The following is a 24785-nucleotide window of genomic DNA, read 5'->3' as shown; positions in this document are numbered from 1 at the left end:
CCAGTCAGTTCGAAAAGTTGTGGGCGTCCAAGGCCAGGAGGCCAAAATTATCGCCGATTGACGCACAGCTACAGACATATACAAAGGAGATCATTCCGGTGCTAGGCAGCGCCACGGTAGTTGTGACCCACAAAGATTCGGAGAACAGGTGGCCACTCTGGATTGTCCCGGGGGATGGTCCCGCACTACTGGGGAGGAGTTGGCTTGCTGTCATGAACTGGAAATGGGGCGATGTCAATGCAATTTCTTTTGTGGAGCGAGTATCATGCTCACAGGTCCTGGACAAATTTGACTCATTATTTCAACCCGGCATCGGCACATTCATGGGGGCCAAGGTAGTGATTCTCATAAACCCGGACACCAGGCCAGTACACCACAAGGCCAGAACGGTGCCATACGTGATGCGGGAAAAGATAGAAGGTGAATTGGACCGCCTGCTGAGGGAAGGCATCATCTCGCCAGTCAAATTCAGTGACTGGGGGAGCCCGATTGTGCCGGTGCTCAAGGCGGATGGGTTGGTCAGGATATGTGGTGATTACAAGGCCACCATCAATCGGGTGTCACTCCAAGACCAGTACCCACTACCGAGAGCGGAGGACCTCTTTGCGACGCTATCCGGTGGCAAACTTTTTTCAAAATTGGACCTGACCTCAGCTTACATGACCCAGGGGCTGGTGAGTGAGTCGAAGAAGCTGACCACCATCATGACACACAAGGGGTTGTTTGAGTACAACAGATGTTCGTTCGAGATTCGTTCGGCCGCCGCGATCTTTCAGCGAAATATGGAAAGCCTCCTCAAGTCGATTCCAAGGACAGTGGTTTTTCAAGACGACATCCTCATCACGGGTTGCGATACTGAAGAACACCACCACAACCTGGAGGAGGTGCTACGCAGACTGGACCGGGTAGGGCTGCGACTGAAAAAGGCGAAGTGTGTCTTCCTAGCTCCAGAGGTAGAATTCCTGGGGATGAGGGTAGCAGCAGACGGGATCAGCCCTACTGCGTCCAAAACGGAAGCGATCCAGAGAGCACCCAGACCCCATAACACGACGGAGCTGCGTTCGCTCCTGGGGCTCCTGAACTATTTTGGTAACTTTCTTCCCAAATTGAGCATGCTGCTAGAGCCGCTACACGTGCTCCTACGCAAAGGTCGCGATTGGGTCTAGGGGGACTGCCAGGAAAGGGCTTTTAATAGAGCACGCAATTTGTTATGCTCCAACTGTTAACGTTATATGACCCGTGTAAGAAACTTGTTTTAACGTGCGATGCGTCGTCCTATGGGGTCGGGTGGGTGTTGCAGCATGTGAATGCCAATGGTCAGTAACAGCCGGTAGCTTATGTCTCCAGAAGTCTGTCCCAGGCAGAAAGGGGCTACAGGATGGTAGAAAAGGAAGCGCTAGCATGTGTATGTGCAGTAAAAAAAATGCACCAGCACCTGGTTGGCAGGAAATCTGAGCTGGAGACAGATCACAAACCCCTAACGTCCCCTTTGGCCGACAATAAGGCCATAAATGCGAATGCATCGGGCCGCATACAGAGGTGGGCACTCACGTTAGCCGCCTATGACACAGACCGGGACTGAAAACTGCGCCGATGCACTCAGCAGGCTCCCACTAGCCACCACTGAGGGGGCTACCGAGCATGGTGCTGAGATGGTGATGGCTGTTGAAGCTTTCGAAAGCGAAGGCTCACCTGTGACAGCCCGTCAGATTAAAGTCTGGACAAATAAAAACCCGCTACTGTCTTTAGTTAAGAAATGTGTCCTGAATGGGGACTGGGCAGCCACGTACGGGACATGCCCTGAGGAGTTTAAACCATTTCATAGGTGCAAGGGTAAACTTTCGATTCAGGCCGATTGCCTACTGTGGGGAAACTGCGTAGTCATGCCCCAGATGGGCAGAGAGGTGTTCATCAGAGAACTTTCACAATGAGCACCCGGACATTGGCATGATGAAGGCAATTGCCAGGTCACACATTTGGCGGCCAGGGATAGATGCAGACCTGGAACTTTGTGTTCGCAGGTGCAACACATGTGCCCAGCTGGGCAATGCACCCAGGGAAGCCCCCCTTAGACCCTGGTGCTGGCCCGCCAAGTCTTGTTCACGAATCCATGTGGACTATGCAGGTCCTTTCATGGGAAAAATGTTTTTGGTTGTAGTAGACACCTACTCCAAATGGATCGAGTGTGATATTTTAAATTCAAGTACATCCTCTGCCACGGTAGAAAGTCTACGGGCAATGTTCACCGCCCATGGTCTACCGGACGTCTTGGTCAGCGACAATGGCCCGAGCTTCACAAGCACTGAATTCCAGGACTTCATGGCAGGCAATGGTATCAAGCATGTCAGAACGGCACCGTTCAAGCCGGCCTCAAACGGCCAGGCAGAACGAGCAGTGCAGATAATCAAACAGGGGATGCTCAGAATCCAAGGGGGTTCCCTACAAAGCCACTTATCACGCCTCCTATTGGCCAATAGATCCCGACCACACTTGCTCACAGGGGTTCCACCCGCAGCGCTGCTAATGAAAAGGATGCTCAAAACCAGGTTATCCCTTATACACCCCACCATGAAAGAAATTGTTGCGAGCAGGCGTCAGTCACAATGTGACTACCATGACTGGAATGCGAGGGTGCGATGTTTTGATGTCAATGACCGTGTTTTTGTCCTTAATTACGCTGCAGGGCCCAAATGGCTCGCAGGCACTGTGATTGCCAAAGAGAGGAATAGGGTTTTGGTAGTTAAACTTACCAATGGACAAATCTGCCGCAAACACGTGGATCAAACTAAAAGGAGGTTCAGCAACCCCATAGAAGAAGTAGAGGAAGAACACGACGTAGAGTTTACACCACCACAGGTGACCGAACACCGGAACCAAGTGGAGGAGAGCCCAGTCACTGTGGGCAGTCCGGACAGGCCTGAGGCACCGCAAACAGCAGACACTCAGGCCAGCACCCAACAACCGGAGCCCCAACTCAGGCGCTCTACAAGGGAGCGTAAACCACCAGAGAGACTCAACCTGTGATCCCAATAAGACTTTGGGGGGAGGTGATGTAATGTATTCAACTATCATTGTAACCCATGTATAAGCTGACCTAAGTTCTACACCTTGAGAACATTGTACACCTTGGGAGACACTCCGAACCTGGACTTTCAGGTATAAAAGGGGATTTATCAAGCATGATTTCTCTTTCATAAGTCCGTGCTGACTTGGACCGATCCTGTCACTGCTTTCCAAATGCGCTGCTATTCCATCTTTAATAATTGAGTCCAGCATTTTCTCCACCACCGATTTCAGGCTAACCGGACAATAATAGAAACATAGAAACATAGAAAATAGGAGTAGGCCATTCGGCCCTTCAAGCCTGCACCACCATTCAATCAGATCATGGCTGATCATTCCCTCAGTACCCCTTTCCTGCTTTCTCTTCATATCCCTTAATCCCCTTAGCCATAACGGCCATATCTAACTCCCTCTTGAATATATCCAATGAACTGGCCTCAACAACTCTCTGCGGCAGGGAATTCCACAGGTTAACAACTCTCTGAGTGAAGAAGTTTATCCTCATCTCAGTCCTAAATGGCCTACCCCTTATCCCAAGACTGTGTCCCCTGGTTCTGGACTTCCCCAACATCGGGAATATGCTACCTCATCGAAGCTGTCTCGTCCTGTCAGAATTTTATATGTTTCTATGAGATCCCCTCTCATCCTTCTAAACTCCAATGTATAAAGGCTCAGTTGATCCAGTCTCTCCTCATATGTCAGTCCCGCCATCCCTGGAATCAGTCTGGTGAACCTTTACTACACTCCCTCAATAGCAAGAACATCCTTCCTCAGATTAGGAGATCAAAACTGAACACAATATTCCAGGTGAGGCCTCACTAAGGCCCTGTACAACTGCAGTAAGACCTCCCTGCTCCTATACTCAAATCCCCTAGCTATGAAGGCCAACATACCATTTGCCTTCTTCACCGCTTGCTGTACCTGTATGCCAACTTTCAATGACTGATGTACCATGACACCCAGGTCTCGTTGCACCTCCCCTTTTCCTAATCTGCCACCATTCAGATAATATTCTGACTTTGTGTTTTTGCCCTCAAAGTGGATAACCTCACATTTATCCACATTATATTGCATCAGCAATGCATTTGCCCACTCACCTAACCTGTCCAAGTCACCCTGCAGCCTCTTAACGTCCCCCTCACAGCTCACACCGCCACCCAGTTTAGTGTCATCTGCAAACTTGGAGATATTACACTCAATTCCTTCATCCAAATCATTGATGTATATTGTAAAGAGCTGGGGTCCCAGCACTGAGCCCTGCGGCACCCCACTAGTCACTGCCTGCCATTCTGAAAAGGACTCATTTATCCTGACTCTCTGCTTCCTGTCTGCCAACCAGTTCTCTATCCACATCAGTATATTATCCCCAATACCATGTGCTTTGAATTTGCACACCAATCTCTTCTGTGGGATCTTGTCAACAGTCTTTTGAAAGTCCAAATACACCACATCCACTGGTTCTCCCTTGTCCACTCTACTAGTTACATCCTCAAAAACACCGGAAGATTTGTCAAGCATGATTTCCCTTTCATAAATCCATGCTGACTTGGACCGATCCTGTCACTGCTTTCCAAATGTGCTGCTATTTCATCCTTAATAATTGATTCCAACATTTTCCCCACGACTGATGTCAGGCTAACCGGTCTATAATTACCTGCCTTCTCTCTCCCTCCCTTTTTAAAAATTGCTGTTACATTAGCTACCCTCCAGTCCATAGGAACTAATCCAGAGTTGATAGACTGTTGGAAAATGATCACCAATGCATCCACTATTTCTGGGGCCACTTCCTTAAGTACTCTGGGATGCAGCCCCAGGGAATTATTGGCCTTCAATCTCATCAATTTCCCCAACACAATTTCCTGCCTAATAAGGATGTCCTTCAGTTCCTCCTTCTCACTAGACCCTCGGTCCTCTAGTACTTCCAGAAGGTTATTTGTGTCTTCCTTCGTGAAGACAGAACCAAAGTCTTTGTTCAATTGGTCTGCCATTTCTTTGTTCCACATTATAAATTCACCTGAGTCCGACTGCAAGGGACCTACGTTTGTCTTCACTAATCTTTTTCTCTTCACATATCTATAGAAGCTTTTGCAGACTGTGGAGCTCCTAATCAGACCCTGCAGCACCTCACTGAGCACTGCCCTCAGAGGGAATTCGCAGGCAGCCATCCATGTTGTTACACCGGAAGCTTTGGCCTGGATATCCAACTTGGATGTTGACATTTGATTTGCTTTGCTACCACCATGCGAAAGTGGAATGGGCAACAAATGCTGAGCCTGGCAGGGACACCCACATCCCATGAACAAATCCAAAAAACAGTGGGGCTGAGGGATATGGGGAGAAAGTGGGTGGGTGGGACTGAGGGATATGGGGAGACGGTGGATAGAACATAAGAACATAAGAAATAGGAGCAGGAGTAGGCCATACGGCCCCTCGAGCCTGCTCCTCCATTTAATACGATCATGGCTGATCCGATCATGGACTCAGCACCACTTCCCCGCCCGCTCCCCATAACCCCTTATCCTCTTATTGTTTCAGAAACTGTCTATTTCTGTCTTAAATTTATTCAATGTCCCAGCTTCCACAGCTCTCTGAGGCAGCGAATTCCACAGATTTACAACCCTCTGAGAGAAGAAATTTCCCCTCATCTCAGTTTTAAATGGGAGGCCCCTTATTCTAAGATCATGACCTCTAGTTCTAGTCTCTCACATCAGTGGAAACATCCTCTTAGCATTCACCTTGTCAAGCCCCCTCATAATCTTATACATTTCGATAAGATCACCTCTCATTCTTCTGAATTCCAATGAGTAGAGGCCCAACCTCCTCAACCTTTCCTCATAAGTCAACCCCTCATCTCCCGAATCAACCTAGAGAACCTTCTCTCAACTGCCTCCAAAGCAAGTATATCCTTTCTATAAATATGGATACCAAAACTGTACACAGTATTGCAGGTGTGGCCTCACCAATACTCTGCATAATAGGTGGGACTGAGGGATATGGGGAGAAGGTAGGTAGGTGGGGTTGGGGGATATGGGGAGAAGGTGGGTAGGTGGGGAGAAGGTGGGTAGGTGGGGTTGGGGATATGGGGAGAAGATGGGTAGGTGGGGTTGGGGATATGGGGAGAAGGTGGGTAGGTGGGGTTGGGGATATGGGGAGAAGGTGGGTAGGTGGGGTTGGGGGATATGGGCAGAGGGTGGGTAGGTGGGGTTGGGGATATGGGGAGAAGGTGGGTAGGTGGGGTTGGGGATATGGGGAGAAGGTGGGTAGGTGGGGTTGGGGGATATGGGGAGAAGGTGGGTAGGTGGGGTTGGGGATATGGGGAGAAGGTGGGTAGGTGGGGTTGGGGATATGGGGAGAAGGTGGGTAGGTGGGGTTGGGGATATGGGGAGAAGGTGGGTAGGTGGGACTGAGGGATATGCTGAGCACTGGGTATATTGAATGAGACAATGGCCTGTACATAGCTGTATCCTTCCTCTCTGGCATTACCTGTCTTTGATTTTCCTCCTCCAGTTGGATTTTACTCTCAATACTCTGCCTGGTGTCCAGAAAAGTAATTCGCTGTGCATGGTCGGAGACGTAGCCGATAAAAAAACTGACTATGTTCATACCACCCAGCAACAGAATTTTGATATAGATCTGTAACAGCAACACAGAGTATTCTGATCAGAAAATGTGGACACAGTGGCAAAGAATCTCGCGTTCAACATCAAGCGCTACAGTTGTTATATGTACTGCAAGGCCAATGAATTAACATTACCTTACTCACCTCAGGATATTGCAAAATGATTTACAGATTTACAGCCAATGCAATACTTTTGAAATGTAGTCACTGTGTATTTCACATAGAATAGGAGACACTTGTGTGTAATACATATAGAATCGGGGACAACTGCATGTGCTTCATATAGAATAGGGGACAGGTGTGTGTGTTATATATAGAATAGGGGGAGGGGTGTGTGTTATATATAGAATAGGGGAAGGGTATGTGTTACATATAGAATAGGGGTAGAGGTGTGTGTTATATATAGAATAGGGGGAGGGGTATGTGTTACATATAGACTAGGAGGTGTGTGTGTTATATATAGAATAGGGGGAGGGGTATGTGTTACATATAGAATAGGGGGAGGTGTGTGTTATATATAATAGGGGAGGTGTGTGTGTTATATATAGAATAGGGGATGGGTGCGTGTTATATATAGAATAGGGGGAGGTGTATGTGTTATATATAGAATAGGGGGAGGTGTATGTGTTATAAATAGAATAGGGGATGGGTGTGTGTTATATATAGAATAGGGGGAGGTATATGTGTTATATATAGAATAGGGGGAGGTGTATGTGTTATAAATAGAATAGGGGATGGGTGTGTGTTATATATAGAATAGGGGGAGGTGTGTGTGTTATATATAGAATAGGGGGAGGTGTATGTGTTATAAATAGAATAGGGGATGGGTGTGTGTTATATATAGAATAGGGGGAGGTGTGTGTGTTACATATAGAATAGGAGATGGGTGAGTGTTATATATAGAATAGGGGGAAGGTGTGTGTTACATATAGAATAGGGGGAGGTGTATGTGTTATATATAGAATAGGGGGAAGGTGTGTGTTACATATATACAGTGCGGCCCTGGACAACGAAGACCATTTCCCATACCTCGGGAGCCTATTATCAGCAAGGGCAGACATCGATGACGAGGTTCAACACCGCCTCCAGTGCGCCAGCGCAGCCTTCGGCCGCCTGAAGAAGAGTGTTCGAAGATCAGGCCCTCAAATCTGTCACCAAGCTACAGGGCTGTAGTGATACCCACCCTTCTGTATGGCTCAGAGACGTGGACCATGTACAGTAGACACCTCAAATCGCTGGAGAAATACCACCAACGATGTCTCTGCAAGATCCTACAAATCCCCTGGGAGGACAACGCACCAAGTTAGTGTCCTCGATCAGGCCAACATCCCTAGCATCGAAGCACTGGCCACACTCAACCAGCTCCGTTCGGCAGGCCACATTGCTCGCATGCCTGACACAAGAGTCCCAAAGCAAGCGCTCGATTCGGAACTCCTACATGACAAGCGAGCCCCAGGTGGGCAGAAGAAACGTTTCAAGGACACCCTCAAAGCCTCCTTGATAAAATGCAACATCCCCACCGATACCTGGGAGTCCCTGGCCAAAGACCATCCTAAGTGGAGGAAGTGCATCCAGGAGGGCACTGAGCACCTCGAATCTCGTCGCCGAGAGCATGCAGAAAGCAAGCGCAGGCAGCGGAAGGTTCGGCAAACCAGACTCCCCACCCACCTGCAATAGAGACTGTAATTCCCATATTGGACTGTTCAGTCACCAAAGAACTCACTTTTAGAGTGGAAGCAAGTCTTCATCAATTTCGAGGGGCTGCCTATGATGATGATGATGTACCTGCATGCTAACTTTTTGCGTTTCATGTATAAGATCCCTCAGATCCTTCTGTACTGCAGCATTTTGTAATTTCTCCCCATTTACGTAATAAATTTCTTTTTTATTTTTCCTACCAAAATGGTTAACCTCACATTTTCCCACATTGTCGTCCATCTGCCAAATTTTTGCCCACTCACTGAACCTGTCTATATCCCTTTGTAGATTCTTTGTGTCCTCCTCACAACTTGCATTCCCACCTTTGTATCATCAGCAAATTTAGCTACATTGCACTCGGTCCCTTCATCGAAGTCATTAATATAGATTGTAAATAGTTGAGGCCCCAGCACTGACCCCTGGCACCCCACTAGTATATCCTTCCTTAAATAAGGAGACCAAAACAGCTTGCCAACCTGAAAATGACTCAGTTATCCCAACTCTCTGTTTTCTGTTAGTTAGTCAATATTCTATTCATGCTAATATGTTACTTCTAACCCTGTGAGCTTTTATTTTATGCAGTAACCTTTTACATGGCACCTTATCGAATGCTTTCTAGAAATCCAAATGCACCACATCCGCTGATTCCCCTTTATCCTTCTCTTCGGCAGTCCCTCGGAGTCGAGGATAGGAACATAAGAAATAGAAGCAGGAGAAGGCCATACGGCCCCTTGAGCCTGCTCCGCCATTCAATATGATCATGGCCGATCTGATCATGGACTCAAATCCACTTTCCTGCCCGCTTTCCATAACCCCTTATTCCCTTATCACTTCTGTCTTAACTGTATTCAATGTCCCAGCTTCCACAGCTCTCTGAGAGAATAAATTTCTCCTCATCTCAGTTTTAAATGGGCGGCCCCTTATGACTTGCTTCCATACTAAAAATGAGTTGTCAGGTGACTGAAGAGTCCAATGCGGGACCTGCAGTCTCTGTCACAGGTGGGGCAGACAGTGGTAGAAGGAAAGGGTGGGTGTGGTGCTTGGGTTGGCACGCGCCCCTTCCGCTGTCGATGCTTGGCTCAGCTTGCTCTCGGCGAAGAGAGTCGAGGTGTTCAGGGTCTTCCAGGATGCGTTTCCTCCACTTAGGGCGGTCTTGGGCCAGGGATTCCCAGGTGTCGGTGGGGATGTTGCACTTTATCAGCGAGGCTTTGAGGTTGTCCTTGAAGCATTTCCTCTGCGCACCTGGGGCTCGCTTGCCGTGTCGGAGCTCTGAGTAGAGCGCTTTTTTTTTTGGGGGAGTCTCGTGTCAAGCATGTGGACGATGTGGCCCACCCAACGGAGCTGGTCGAGTGCGGTCAATGCTTCGATGCTGGGGATGTTGGCCTGAGCGAGAACACTGACTTTGGTGCGCCTAACCTGCCAGTCCATTTGCCGGATCTTACGGAGGCAGCGTTGGTGGTACTTCCCCAGTGTTTTGAGGTGCCTGCTGTACATAACTCATGTCTCTGAGGCATATAGGAGGGCGGATATCACTACTGCTCTGTAGCCCATGAGCTTGGTGCTGGGTTTGAGGTCCTGGTCTTCAAACACTCTCTTCCTCAAGCGACCGAAGGCTTCACTGGCACACTGGAGGCGGTGTTGGACCTCATCGTCAATGTCTGCCCTTGTTGACAGTAGGCTCCCAAGGTATGGAAAAAAAGATACACATTGTCCAATCATTGTGGATTTTGATAACCGGGGTGTGTTGTGTGGCAGGGTCAGGTTGGTAGAGGACCTTTGTCTTACGGATGTTTAGTGTAAGGCGCTGCAAAAGCTTCTATAGATATGAAAAGAGAAAAAGGTTAGTAAAGACAAACGTACGTCCCCTGCAGTCTGAATCAGGGGAAGTCATAACGGGGAACAAAGAAATGGCGGACCAATTGAACAAGTACTTTGGTTCGGTATTCACTAAGGAGGACACAAACAATCTTCCGGATATAAAAGGGGTCAGAGGGTCTAGTAAGAAGGAGAAACTGAGGGAACTCCTTCTTAGTCGGGAAATTGTGTTGGGGAAATTGATGGGATTGAAGGTCGATAAATCCCAGGGCCTGATGGTCTGCATCCCAGAGTACTTAAGGAGGTGGCCTTGGAAATAGCGGATGCATTGACAGTCATTGTCCAACATTCCATTGACTCTGGATCAGTTCCTATGGAGTCGATGGTAGCCAATGTAACCCCACTTTTTAAAAAAGGAGGGAGAGAGAAAACAGGGAATTATAGACTGGTCAGCCTGACATCGGTAGTGGGTAAAATAATGGAATCAATTATTAAGGATGTCATAGCAGTGCATTTCTAAAGAGGTGATCTGATAGGTCCAAGTCAGCATGGATTTGTGAAAGGAAAATCATGCTTGACAAATCTTCTGGAATTTTTTGAGGATGTTTCCAGTAGAGTGGACAAGGGAGAACCAGTTGATGTGGTGTATTTGGACTTTCAGAAGGCTTTCGACAAGGTCCCACACAAGAGATCAATGTGCAAAGTTAAAGCACATGGGATTGGGGGTAGTGTGCTGACATGGATTGAGAACTGGTTGTCAGACAGGAAGCAAAGAGTAGGAGTAAATGGGTACTTTTCAGAATGGCAGGCAGTGACTAGTGGGGTACCGCAAGGTTCTGTGCTGGGGCCCCAGCTGTTTACATTGTACATTAATGATTTAGACGAGGGGATTAAATGTAGTATCTCCAAATTTGCGGATGACACTAAGTTGGGTGGCAGTGTGAGCTGCGAGGAGGATACTATGAGGTTGCAGAGTGACTTGGATAGGTTAGGTGAGTGGGCAAATGCATGACAGATGAAGTGTAATGTGAGGTTATCCACTTTAGTTGTAAAAACAGAGAGATAGACTATTATCTGAATGGTGACAGATTAGGAAAAGGGGAGGTGCAACGAGACCTGGGTGTCATGGTATATCAGTCATTGAAGGTTAGCATGCAGGTACAGCAGGCGGTTAAGAAGGCAGATGGCATGTTGGCCTTTATAGCGAGGGGATTTGAGTACAGGGGCAGGGAGGTGTTACTACAGTTGTACAGGGCCTTGGTGAGGCCACACCTTGAGTATTGTGTACAGTTTTGGTCTCCTAACTTGAGGAAGGACATTCTTGCTATTGAGGGAGTGCAGTGAAGGTTCACCAGACTGATTTCCGGGATGGCGGGACTGACATATCAAGAAAGACTGGATCAACTGGGCTTGTAGTCACTGGAGTTCAGAAGAATGAGAGGGGTTCTCATCGAAACGTTGAAAATTCTGACAGGTTTAGACAGGTTAGATGCAGGAAGAATGTTCCCAATGTTGGGGAAGTCCAGAACCAGGGGCCACAGTCTAAGGATAAGGGGTAAGCCATTTAGGACTGAGATGATGAGAAACTTCTTCACCCAGAGAGTGGTGAACCTGTGGAATTCTCTACCACAGAAAGTTGTTGAGGCCAATTCACTAAATATATTCAAAAAGGAGTTAGATGTAGTCCTTATTACTAGGGGGATCAAGGGGTATGGCGAGAAAGCAGGAATGGGGTACTGAAGTAGCATGCTCAGCCATGAACTCATTGAATGGCGGTGCAGGCTCGAAGGGCCGAATGGCCTACTCCTGCACCTATTTTCTATGTTTCTATGTTTCTATGTTCTCGTATGCCTCTGTGATGTTGTTGACGATGGCTTGGAGTTAGGCCTCCGAATGTGCGCAGACGCAAGCATCATCCGCGTAATGTAGTTCAATGACAGAGGATGGGACGACCTTGGATCTGGCCTGGAAACGTCGGAGGTTGAACAGATTCCTATTTGTCCTGTAATTTAACTCCACTCCAGCAGGGAGTTTGCTGAGGGCGAAATGGAGCATTGCAGCAAACAGGTTGAGAAAAGCGATGACACAGCCTTGTTTGACCCTAGTCCGAATGTGAATTGGATTTGTGGTGGATCGTTGGTCAGGATGTCATCATGGAGCAGGCCACAATGGTGATGAACATTTGAAGGCAGCTGAAACAGAGGACGATGCTCCATAATCCTGCATGGTTGACAATGCTGAAGGCCTTTGTGAGGTCAAAGAAAGCTGTGTAGAACGGCTGGTGCTGTTCCCAGCATTTATCCACTCTGTTTGTTACATCCTCAAAGAACTCCAACAAATTTGTGAAACGTGATTTCCCTTTCAGAAAACCATGCTAACTTTGCTTGACCGGCGGAGGTCATTGGGCCACAGACACACACTTGCAGCCTTTGTATATAAAGAAAGCCTCCATGTTCAATATGATTTTCTCAATGTTCTGCTACTGCTTCCTTAATGATGGACTTCAAAGGGAGCAGCGTGGAGTGGCCCGACCCAGCATCCAGCGTGGCCACAACCTGCAGGGACCATGAGCAGGTCGGGGTCTTCAAAGGGAGCAGTGTGGAGCATACCACTGCAAGGTATAGCGCGAGCCGGTTCAGGAGAGTGATGGCTCTGAAGAGGGCAACAGGATTGAACCTCACCAAAATCCAGGTCGCTGATTGGAGCATGAGCAGGTACAGCAGGAGCAGTGAGGTCGGGGCGAAAGAGCGGCAAGGGCTTATAGAGCGACGTGATCGGGGCCCAGGAGAGGCACGAGTTCTGGGCCCCGGAGAGGCATGAGCCCAGGGGCAGCACGGGCCAGCCCATACTGCACACTCGATCCATGCAGCAGAGCTGGTCTCCAGTTGTCTTGGTTAATCCTTGCCACTGGACCAAGACCTAGCTCTGTCAAGCCCGTGTGGTGGCTGGTTTGCAACGGCCACACACATTAAAAAAATCCACGCACAGGCATCTTCCACCCTTCTACATGTAGTTCGGCACCTGGAATATTAGGTCCTTCATTGAAACACCTGTGAACTCATCCCTTTCTGGCGTGGAAGCAAGACACCTATGATGATGATGAATGATGGACTCCAGCATTTTCCCAATGACAGATGTTAGACTAACTGGTCTATAGTTTCCTGCTTTCAGTCTCCCTCCTTTCTTAAATAGGGGTGTTACATTTGCGGTAGCAATGTACTGGTCAGGTGGGCGGAACAGTGACGAATGGAATTCAATCCGGATTAGTGTGAGGTATTGCATTTGGGGAGGTCTAACAAGGCAAGGAAATACACATTAAATGGTACAACACTGAAAATTGTACAGGAGAGTGCAGGTTCACAGATCCCTGAAGGTAGCAGACCAGGTAGATAAGATGATTAAGAAGGCATATGGAATACTTGCCTTTATTAATCAAGGCATGGAATACAAGAGCAAGGAACATATGCTTGAACTGTATAATAAAAACATAAGAAATAGGAGCAGGAGTAGGCCACATGGCCCCTCAAGCCTGCTCCGCATTTAATACGATCATGGCTGATCTGATCATGGACTCAGGTCCACTTCCCTGCCCACTCCCTATAACCCCTTATCGGTTAAGAAACTGTCCATCTCTGTCTTAAATCTCTGAGGCAGCGAATTCCACAGATTTACAACCCTCCGAGAGAAGAAATTCCGCCTCATCTCAGTTTTAAATGGGCGCCCCCTTATTCTAAGATATGTCCCCTAGTTCTCCCCTATCAGTGGAAACATCCTCTCTGCATCCACCTTGTCAAGCCCCCTCATTATCTCATATATTTCGATAAGATCACCTCTCATTCTTCTGAATTCCAATGAGTACAGGTCCAACCTCCTCAACCTTTCCTCATAAGTCAACCCCCTCATCTCTGGAATCAACCTAGTGAACCTTCTCTGAACTGCTTCCAAAGAAAATATATCCTTTCGTAAATATGGAAACCAAAACTGCATGCAGTATTCCAGGTGTGGCCTCACCAATACTCGGTATAACTGTAGCAAGACTTCCCTGCTTTTATACTCCATCCCCTTTGCAATCAAAGCCAAGATTCCATTGGCCTTCCTGATCACTTGCCGTACCTGCATACTAACCTTTTGTGTTTCATGCACAAGTACCCTCAAGTCCCGCTGTACTGCAGCACTTTGTAATTTTTCTCCATTTAAATAATAACTTGCTTTTCGATTTTTTTCTGCCAAAGTGCATCACCTCACACTTTCCAACATTATACTCCCTCTGCCAAATTTTTGCCCACTCACTTAGCCTTTTGTCCTTTTGCAGGTTTTTTGTGCCCTCCTCACACATTGCTTTTCCTCCCATCTTTGTATCATCAGCAAACTCGGCTACGTTACACTCAGTCCCTTCTTCCAAGTCATTAATATAGATTGTAAATAGTTGGGGTCCCAGCACTGATCCCTGTGGCACCCCACTAGTTACTGGTTGCTAACCCGAGAATGACCCATTTATCCCGACTCTCTGTTTTCTGTTCGTTAGCCAATCCTCTATCCATGCTAATATATCACCCCCAACCCCGTGAACTTTTATCTTGTGCAGTAACCTTTTATGTGGCACCTTGTCAAATGCCTTCTGGAAATCCAAATACACCACATCCACTGGTTCCCCTTTATCCACCCTGTTCATTACATGCTCAATGAATTTCAGCAAATTTGTCAAACATGACTTCCCCTTCATAAATCCATGCTGACTCTGCCTGACCGAATTATGCTTTTCCAAATGTCCTGCTACTGCTTCTTTAATAATGGACTCCAACATTTTCCCAACCACAGATGTTAGGCTAACTGGTCTATAGTTTCCTACTTTTTGTCTGCCTCCTTTTTTAAATAAGGGCGTTACATTTGCAGTTTTCCAATCTGCTGGGACCTCCCCAGAATTCAGGGAATTTTGGTAAATTACAACCAATGCATCCACGAACATTGGTTAGGCTGCAGCTGGAGTACTGCGTGCAGTTCTGGTCACCACATTACAGGAAGGATGTTATTACACTGGAGAGGGTGAAGAGGAGATTTACAAGAATGTTGCCTGGACTGGAGAAATTTGGCCATGAGGAAAGATTGGAGATGCTGGGGGGAACAGAGGAGGCTGAGGTGAGACCTCATTGAGGTGTATAAAATGATGAGGAGCCTGGATATAGTGGATAGGAAGGTCCTGTTTCCCTTGTCAACAACCAGGGGGCATAGATTTAAAGTAATTGTGGGGAGGTTTAGAGGAGATATGAGGGGACATTTCTTCACCCAGAGGGTAGTGGGGGTCTAGAACTCACTGCCTGAAAGGGTGGTAGAGGCAGAAACCCTCACCACATTAAAAAAATATTTGGATGTGCACTAAAGTGCCGTAACTTTGCTTGACCCCGGTCTGCACTTGTATTGGGTCTGTGGTGGATCTGTTGTTAAGAATCACTGATTTGGATGAAGAAATTGAGGATAATATCTCCAAGTTTGCAGATGACACTAAACTGGGTGGTGGTGTGAACTGTGACGAGGACGCTAAGAGGCTGCGGGATGATTTGGTTAGGTTAGGAGAGTGGGCAAATGTATGGCAGATGCAGTATAATATGGATAAATGTGAGGTTATCCACTTTGGGGGCAAAAACACGAAGACAGAATATTATCTGAATGGTGGCAGATTAGGAAAAGGGGAGGTGCAACGAGACCTGGGTGTCATGGTTCATCAGTCATTGAAAGTTGGCATGCAGGTATAGCAGGCGGTGAAGATGGCCAATGGCATGTTGGTCTTCATAGCTAGGGTATTTGAGTATGGGAGCATGGAGGTCTTACTGCAATTGTACAGGGCCTTGGTGAGGCCTCACCTGGAATATTGTGTTCAGTTTTGGTCACCTAATCTGAGGAAGGACGTTCTTGCTATTGAGGGAGTGCAGCGAAGGTTCACCAGACTGATTCTAAGGATGGCAGGACTGACATATGAGAAGAGACTGGATCAACTGGGCCTTTATACATTGGAGTTTAGAAGGATGAGAGGGGATCTCTTAGAAACGTATAAGATTCTGACGGGACGGGACAGGTTGGATGCGGGAAGAATGTTCCCGATGTTGGGGAAGTCCAGAACCAGGGACACAGTCTTAGGATAAGGGGTAGGCCATTTAGGACTGAGATGAGGAGAAACTTCTTCACTCAGAGTTGTTAACCTGTGGAATTCCCTACCGCAGAGAGTTGTTGATGCCAGTTCATTAGATATATTCAAGAGGGAGTTAGATGTGGCCCTTACTGCTAAAGGGATCAAGGGGTATGGAGAGAAAGCAGGAAAGGGGTACTGAGGGAATGATCAGCCATGATCTTATTGAATGGTGGTGCAGGCTCGAAGGATCGAATGACCTACTCCTGCACCGATTTTCTATGTTTCTATGTAATCATGTCACCGTGAAGCAGGCAGAGGATGGTGACAAATGTTTGAGCTCAGTCGAATTTGAGGAGGACGCTCCATAATCCCTCATGGTTGACAGAGTCGAAGGCCTTTGTGAGGTTGAAGAAAGCCATGTACAGAGGCTGATGCTGCTCCCGCCGTTTCTCTTGGATTGGTTGCGTGGTGAAGATCATGTCCATTGTGTCCCTTGTGGACGGAATACGCATCGCGACTCTGGGAGGGGCTCTTCAGCCACTGGGAGGAGATGATTGTGGAGGATTCTTGCAATGATTTTGCCCGTGGCAGACAGCAGGGAACCTCTGTAATTACCGCAATCGGACTGGTCACCTTTGTTGCAGGTGGTCACGATTACGGTGAATCTGAGATCCACTCTGGCATGTTATCCTCCTCACTGATAAGATAAATGAGTTCACGGATTCGTGCCAATAGTGCTTCTCCGCTATGCTTTAACGCCTTGGCGGGGATTCATCTGCTCCTGAGGCCTTGTTGTTTTCAATTGTTGGATGGTTTTTTCAACCTCATGCCGGGCTGGGATTGTGCCGGGGTGGTGATGGGTAGCATGCTGTGGGATGGAGTCAAGGACACTCACGTCAAAGACAGAATCTCGGTTGAGGAGATCTTCAAAGTGCTTTTTCCAGCAGGCACTGACTGCCTCTCTGTGCTTGATGAACACCTCTCCGTTCTTGGCTCTCAGTGGAATAGGACCTTGTGTGTTTGGGCCCTAGGTGGTCTTGACTGTGCTAAAAGATCCATGCACTTTGTGATTGACGGCTAGTTGTTGAATCTCCTGCGTTTTGGATCGTCTGGTCGTTCTCATCGAACCAGTCTTGATGTTTTCTGGTAGAGTAACCAAGAATCTCTTGGCAGGTGCTAATTATGGTGCATCTTGAGGGCAGACCAGGCACTATAGATACTCTGGCTCTGGTTTATTGCTGGTCGTCAGGTTGGCTGTGAGGCATAGGGCTTTCTTTGCAGGGTCTTTGAGTGCTTCAGCGTTGGGTTATTTTCGGCACCATTTCTGTTACATATAGAATTGAGGAAGATTGTGTGTGTTACATATACAATCTGTATGCAATATATGTAGAATAGGGGATGCAAAAGCAAAATACTGCGGATGCTGGAATCTGAAATAAAAACAGAAAATGTTAGAAATCTCACCGCGTTAGGCAGCATCTTTGGAGAGAATCAGAGTTAACATTTCGGGTTGATGGCCCTTCGTCAGAAGTGGCGAATGTTCAAAATTAACAGATTTTTAAGGAGCACTGATAAGGTGAGGGGAGCAAAGAACCAAAGGGAAGGTCTGTCATAGGGTGGAAGACCGGAGAGATTGGAGAGATAAAAGGGATGATGAGCTGACTTGAGATGGTAATGGCAGAAGTTAGAAAAAGATTACTTTATATAAGTGTCTGAATGGCAGGATAATTACCAGCTGCCATGGGAAAGAGAGAGAGAAAAATCCATAAAAGCAAAATATGGGCCGAGGTTAAGGTCTGAAATTGTTGAACTTGATGTTGAGTCCAGAAGGCTGTAAAGTGCCTAAAAGAAAGATGAGGTGCTGTTCCTCGAGCTTGCGTTGAGCTTCACTGGAACAGTGTAGGAGACCGAGGATGGAGAGGTCAGAGAGGGAATGGAGCGGGAAATTAAAGTGACAGGCGACCGGAAGCTCAGGGTCACACTTACGGACTGAACGGAGGTGCTCCGCAAAGCCGTCACCCAATCTGCGCTTGGTGTACCTAATGTAGAAGAGACCACATCACAAGTAGAAAATACAGTAAATTGAAAGAATAGGAATTGGATGTGTGTGTTACATATAGAATAGGGGATTGGTGCGTGTTACATATAGAATAGGGGATGGGTGTGTGTGTTACATACAGAGTAGCGGATGGGTGTGTGTGTTACATATAGAATAGAGGGCATGTGTGTGTTACATATAGAATAGAGGGCGTGTGTGTGTTACATATAGAGTAGGGGATGGGTGTGTGTTACATATAGAATAGGGGATGGATGTGTGTGTTACATATAGAGTAGGGGATGGGTGTGTTTGTTACATATAGAATAGGGGGAGGTGTGTGTGTTACATATAGAATACAGGATAGTGTGTTACATATAGAGTAGGGGATGGGTGTGTGTGTTACATATAGAATAGGGGGTGGGTGTGTGTTACATATAGAATACAGGATAGTGTGTTACATATAGAGTAGGGGATGGGTGTGTGTGTTACATATAGAATAGTGGATGGGTGTGTGTGTTACATACAGAGTAGGGGATGGGTGTGTGTGTTACATATAGAATAGAGGGCATGTGTGTGTTACATATAGAATAGAGGGCGTGTGTGTGTTACATATAGAGTAGGGGATGGGTGTGTTTGTTACATATAGAATAGGGGGAGGTGTGTGTGTTACATATAGAATACAGGATAGTGTGTTACATATAGAGTAGGGGATGGGTGTGTGTGTTACATATAGAATAGGGGGTGGGTGTGTGTTACATATAGAATACAGGATAGTGTGTTACATATAGAGTAGGGGATGGGTTTGTGTGTTACATATAGAATAGGGGGCGGGTGTGTGTTACATATAGAATACAGGATAGTGTGTTACATATAGAATATGGCCTGCCCAGCGGAGCTGATCGAGCGTGGTCAGTGTTTCAGTGCTGGGGATGTTGGCCTGGGCGAGAACACTGATGTTGGTTCTCCACTTGCTCCTGAGGTATGGAAAATTGTCCATTTTGTCCAAGCCTTCACCATGGATTATGATAACCAGGGGGCAGTGCTGTGTGGTGGGGTGAGGTAGGTTGAGGACCTTTGTCTTACGGATGTTTACTGTAAGGCCCACACTTTCATCCACCTCGGTGAAGGTGTTGACGATGGCTTGGAGTTTGGCCTTCGAGTGTGCATGCCTGCATGAGACTCCCAAGGCAAGCGCTCTACTCGGAGCTTCGACACAGCAAGCGAGGCCCAGGTGGGCAGAGGAGACTCTTCGAGGACACCCTCAAAGCCTCCTTGATAAAGTGCAACATCCCCACCGGCACCTGGGAATCCAAGACCGCCCTAAGTGGAGGAAGAATATCTGGGAGGGTGCTGAGCACCTCGAGTCTCGTCGCCGACAGCATGCAGAAACCAAGCACAGGCAGAAGGAGCGTGCGGCAAACCAGGCTCCCCACCCACCCTTTCCTTCAACCACTGTCTGTCCCACCTGTGACAGGACTGTAATTCCCGTATTGGACCTGAGAACTCACTTTTAGAATGGAAGCAAGTCTTCCTCGACTACGAGGGACTGCCTATGGTAGTGACATATAGAATAGGGGATAGTTGGGCAGAGCATGCATGAGGGGCTGAATGCCTAATACTGGTTTTGTTGTTCCCTTTGATTCGCCAAAAACATTTCTCCCTCCACCAACTTAATGCATGTATCTGGGTTGGTGCCAAATGTTCCCGCACTCACTCAGCCTGTCTATATACCTTTGCAGATTCTTTGTGTCCTCCTCACAACTTGCTTCCCCACCCATCTTTGTATCGTCAGCAAACTTAGCTACATTATACTCGATCTCTTCGTCCAAGTCCTTAATATAGATTGTAAATAGTTGAGGCCCCAGCACCGATCCCTGCGGCACCCCACTAGCTAACGTTTGCCAACCAGAAAATGACCTATTTATCCCGACTCTCTATTCATGCTAATATATTACCCCCAACCCCGTGAACTTTTATCCTGTGCATTAACCTTTAATATGGCACCTTATCGAATGCCTTCTGGTAATCCAAATACACCACATCCACTGGTTCCCTTTATCCACCCTGCTCATTACATCCTCAAAGAACTCCAGAAATTTTGTCAAACATGATTTCCTTTTCATAAAACCATGCTGACTCTGTTTGACTGTATTGTGCTTCTCCAAATGTCCTGCTACTGCTTCCTTAATGACGCCAGCATTTTCCCAACGACAGATGTTAGGCTAACTGGTCTATAGTTTCCTGCTTTCTGTTTCCCTTCTTTCTTGAATAGGGGTGTTACATTTGCGGTTTTCCAATCCATTGGGACCTTCCCAGAATCCAGGGAATGTTGGTATATTCCAACCAATACATCCACCATCTCTGCATCTACTTCTTTTATGACCCTAGGATGCAAGCCATCAGGTCCACCTTTAGTCCCAATATTTTACCGAGTACTTTTTCTTTAGTGATAATGATTGTTTTAACTTCTCCCATCCCTATAGTCCCTTGGTTATCCATTATTGGGATGTTTTTAGTGTCTTCAACAGTGAAGACCGATACAAAATATTTGTTCAAAGTCTCAGCCATTTCCCTGTTCCCCTTTGTTAATTCCCCAGTCTCATCCTCTAAGGGACCAACATTTACTTTAGCTACTCTTTTCCTTTTTATGTACCTGTAGAAGCTCTTACTGTCTGTTTTTATATTTCTGCTAGTTTACTCTCATAATCATCTTCTCTCTCTCTTATTTTTTAGTCGTACTTTGCTGGTTTCCAAAAATGTCCCCATCCTCTGGTCTAACACTAATCTTGGCCACATTATATGCCATTGTTTTCAATTTGATACCATCCTCTACTTTCTTAGTTAGCCATGGATGGTTCTCCCTTCTCTTAAAGTCTTTCCTTCTCACTGATTAAATTTTGTTACATTATGAAATATCTCCTTAAATGTCTGCCACTGCTTATCAACCGTATTACACTTTAATCCCCTTTAGCCAACTTTGCCATCATACCTTTATAATCGCCTTTATTTAAATCAGGACACTGGTTTGAGACCCAACTTTCTCACCCTCCAACTGAATTGAAATTCAACCATGCTATGATCACTCTTTCCTAGAGGATCCTTTACTCGGAGATTATTAATTAATCCTGTCTCATTACACAGTACCAGATCGAAGATATCCTGCTCCCTGGTTGGTTCCACAATGTACTGTTCAAGGAAAGCATCCCGGATACACTCTGTGCACTCTTCCTCAAGGCTACCCTGGCCAATTTGATTTGTCCAATGAATATGAAGATTAAAATCGCTCATGATTATTGCCATACCTTTCTTACAAGCCTCCATTATTTCTTGATTTATACTCTGTCCAACAGTGTAGCTACTGTTAGGGGGCCTATAGACTACACCTACCAGTGACTTCTTCCCCATATTATTTCTTATCTCCTGATTCTACATCTTGATCTTCTGAGCCAATAGCATTTCTCACTACTGCACTGATCTCACCCTTTATTAACAGAGCTACCCCACCTCTTTTTCCTTTCTATCTATCCTTCTGAATTGTCAAACACCCCTGAATAATCAGTTCCAGTCTTGGTCACCTTGCAACCACGTCTCTGCAATGGCCATCAGATCATACCCATTTATATCAGTTTGTGCCGTCAACTCATCCATCTTGTTACAAATGTTGTGTGCATTCAGATAAAGAGCTTTTAATTTGATCTATTTTGGCATTTCCCCTGCTTTGACCCTACTTGCTGACAAACTCTTATTTTAAACATTCTGTCCCTTCCCGTCACACTCTGGTTATCATTTCCCCCAGTGTTATCCTGCTCTACTGCCTTTCTCCTTGACTTATTAAATTCCCGCTCACCTGAACCCGCTCCCCCCACTATTTAGTTTGAAGCCCTCTCTACAGCCCTAGTTATTCAATTCACTAAGACACTAGTCCAAGCACGGTTTGAGTGAAGCAGGGCCCAATGGAATAGTTCCCTCTTACCTCAATACTGGTGCCAGTACTAGGAATCGAAACCCATTTCTTCCACACCAGTCTTCGAGCCATCCGTTCATTTCTCTGATCTTATTTACTCTCACTCTACCATTACCATCAACCTAGGGGACCAATCCTGAGTGAGTGAGGGATATGCCGGGCCATGAGGTTACAGATTGTGGTGGAATACAATACTGCTGCTGCTGATGACCCACAGCACCTCATGGATGCTCAATTTTGAGCTGTTGGATCTGTTCTGAATCTATCCCATTTAGCACGGTGGTAGTGCCACACAACACGATGGTGGGTGTCCTCAGTGTGAAGACGGGACTTTGTCTCCACAATGACTGCGGTGATCACTGCTACCAATGCTGTCAGGGACAGATGCATCTCCGACAGGGAGATTGGTGAGGACGAGATCTCGTGTTGGTTCTCTCACCACCTGCCACAGGCCCAGTCTGGCAGCTATGTCCTTCAGGGCTCGGTCAGCTCAGTCAGTAGTAGTGCTACAGAGCCACTCTTGTTGATGTACATTTAAGTCCCCCTCCCAGAGTACATTATGTGCCTTTGCTACTCTGTGCTTCTTCTCAGTGGTGTTCAACCTGGAGGAGTATTGAATCATCAGCTGAGGGAGGGCGGTAGGTGGTAATTCACAGGTTTCCTTGCCCATGCTTGACCCGAGACTTCATGGAATTACACTCCCTCTCGACTGTATAACACTGTGCCACCACAATAAACGCTTGTAAGATAGCACAGCCACCGCGCGCTTTCTCCACCAAAATCACGTATGTACAACTAAAATAATGATTTAGTGTAATTTGGCTCAAGGGGAAGTCCGAGCCAGGGTTATGTCGCTGTTAATTAAGCTAAGTTACGTTAGTCAAAGCTGAGCTGGAGTTAGGGATTGGGAAAGATTGAAAAGTACCTCTTGTATTGCAAACTCGCCTCTGGTGTAGCGGATTGTCTCTATGACGATGTGAATGATTGAGGAGACGGCAGCAGCAAGCATACACCAGTACAGCGGCAGGGGCAGCATGGTGTAGGTACCGAACACAATCAGCAGAATGTACCAGGTCTCGTTGATCTCGTATCCGAAGCCCACGCCCAGGAAGATATGTAGCGTCTGGGAGATCCAGGTGGCGAGCCCGATGTACTGTAGGTAGTTGTGAGAAATGGCATCCTTGCCGGCTTGGACCAGGAAACAGAGCGTGGCAGCGAACAGGATGAACAAGCCCGTCACGGCGCTCTTTATGGCTTCGATCCGCTGGGGCGTGAGGTAGAGGAATATCATAATGACGGTAAACTCGGTGATGCTGTCTATAGCGTTCATCATTATGAGGGACATCCGTCTCTGGCGGGCAAAGTAGCGCTGGTACAGCTTCTCCAGCACAGGGGACTTGAAGGCATGCTTCAGGGTGGGTATCATCAGCCCCCGCCAGCCATAGCCCGAGGTCATGAACAGGTCCAAGGGGGTCTGCAGGAACGCTGGTATTGACGCCTTCTGCGCCATGATCTGCTGGTTGAAGTCCTGCACGTACTCATCCTTGATGGTGAACTTGCGCTTGGGCAGCGCGGCGGCCGTGTCGGATAGCCGCCCCCTGTGCTTGCTGATCGCCTCGACAAAGTTCTGCCACTGGGATTGCTGGCGGAGGACCGAGTCGGTGAGCATGCCGCTGGAGCCGAGCTGGCTGCTGACACTGTCCCTGGACAGGGGGCGAACCGGCACCTTCAACTCGGCCGACTCCACCAAGGACTGCATGCTTCGGGCTTCGGTGCACCGGTCCCGGTGCCTGCCCGCAAACCAGCGCTGTGTCAGTCTTCAGCAAACCCAGGGCAGCCTCAATCCTCAGACCCACCCGCCTGCTCCCGAGCTCCCGTCCACATCCACACACTGTGCCAGAGCCCAGCCAGTGTGTTACACTGTGCGGGGGGGCTGCCCAGGGTTTGTGGAGCTGGTGCTGGCCGGAGTGCTCGGCCCTTGCCCAGCCTCTGTGCCCCCGGGTCCCCCCCACTGTCCAGTCACAATGCTGCACCTCACATACGTCCCATTGTTGGCGTCGGCTGCCCAGTGCCCGTGACATGGGAACTGCCACATCGCCAAGTCCCATGGGGCGGCCAGCTCTTGACCTCATTGTTTTAGAATACCCAGTGCCAGTGGGTGGCGAGCCATGTGGCCCCAGGGAAGGAAGGTCCCAGGCCATGGCCAACTCTGAATAGGAGCCTTTACTCCCAGTGCTGAAAGCCTCAATCCCCTGGGTCACATCCCGCGTGGACAACTGCTCACAACTCACATGGATCGATGCTGCCTGACCCGCTGAGATTGCCAACATTCTCTATTTTTATTTCAGATTCCAGCATCGGCAATATTTGGCGATTATTTTTGCTGCTTCCTGGGCTGTGGGTCACTGGCGAGGCCAGTATTTATTGGCCTTGAGAAGGTGATAGTGAGCAGCTTTCTTCAACT

The 24785-nt window shown here is 47.5% G+C and overlaps 1 protein-coding gene across 1 annotated transcript in view; it reads right to left on the bottom strand.

Moving 5' to 3' along the window:
- LOC139272906 (adenylate cyclase type 8-like) overlaps positions 1 to 24080 on the bottom strand; it is a gene marked incomplete at its 3' end in the record, with an annotated part of 426014 nt that extends 401934 nt beyond the window's left edge. Inside the window, exons 1-2 of the mRNA XM_070889007.1 lie at positions 23247 to 24080; positions 6547 to 6696 (exon numbers count right to left, since the gene is read on the bottom strand). Of these exons, the coding sequence (XP_070745108.1) occupies positions 6547 to 6696; positions 23247 to 24080 (984 nt within the window). The remainder of the gene's footprint in view (positions 1 to 6546; positions 6697 to 23246) is intronic.
- Between the last annotated feature and the right edge of the window lie 705 nt (positions 24081 to 24785).

The sequence above is a fragment of the Pristiophorus japonicus genome, chromosome 9, assembly GCF_044704955.1.
Source record: "Pristiophorus japonicus isolate sPriJap1 chromosome 9, sPriJap1.hap1, whole genome shotgun sequence".
Lineage (NCBI taxonomy): Eukaryota > Metazoa > Chordata > Chondrichthyes > Pristiophoridae > Pristiophorus > Pristiophorus japonicus.
This window is presented reverse-complemented; position numbering and strand designations above follow the sequence as displayed.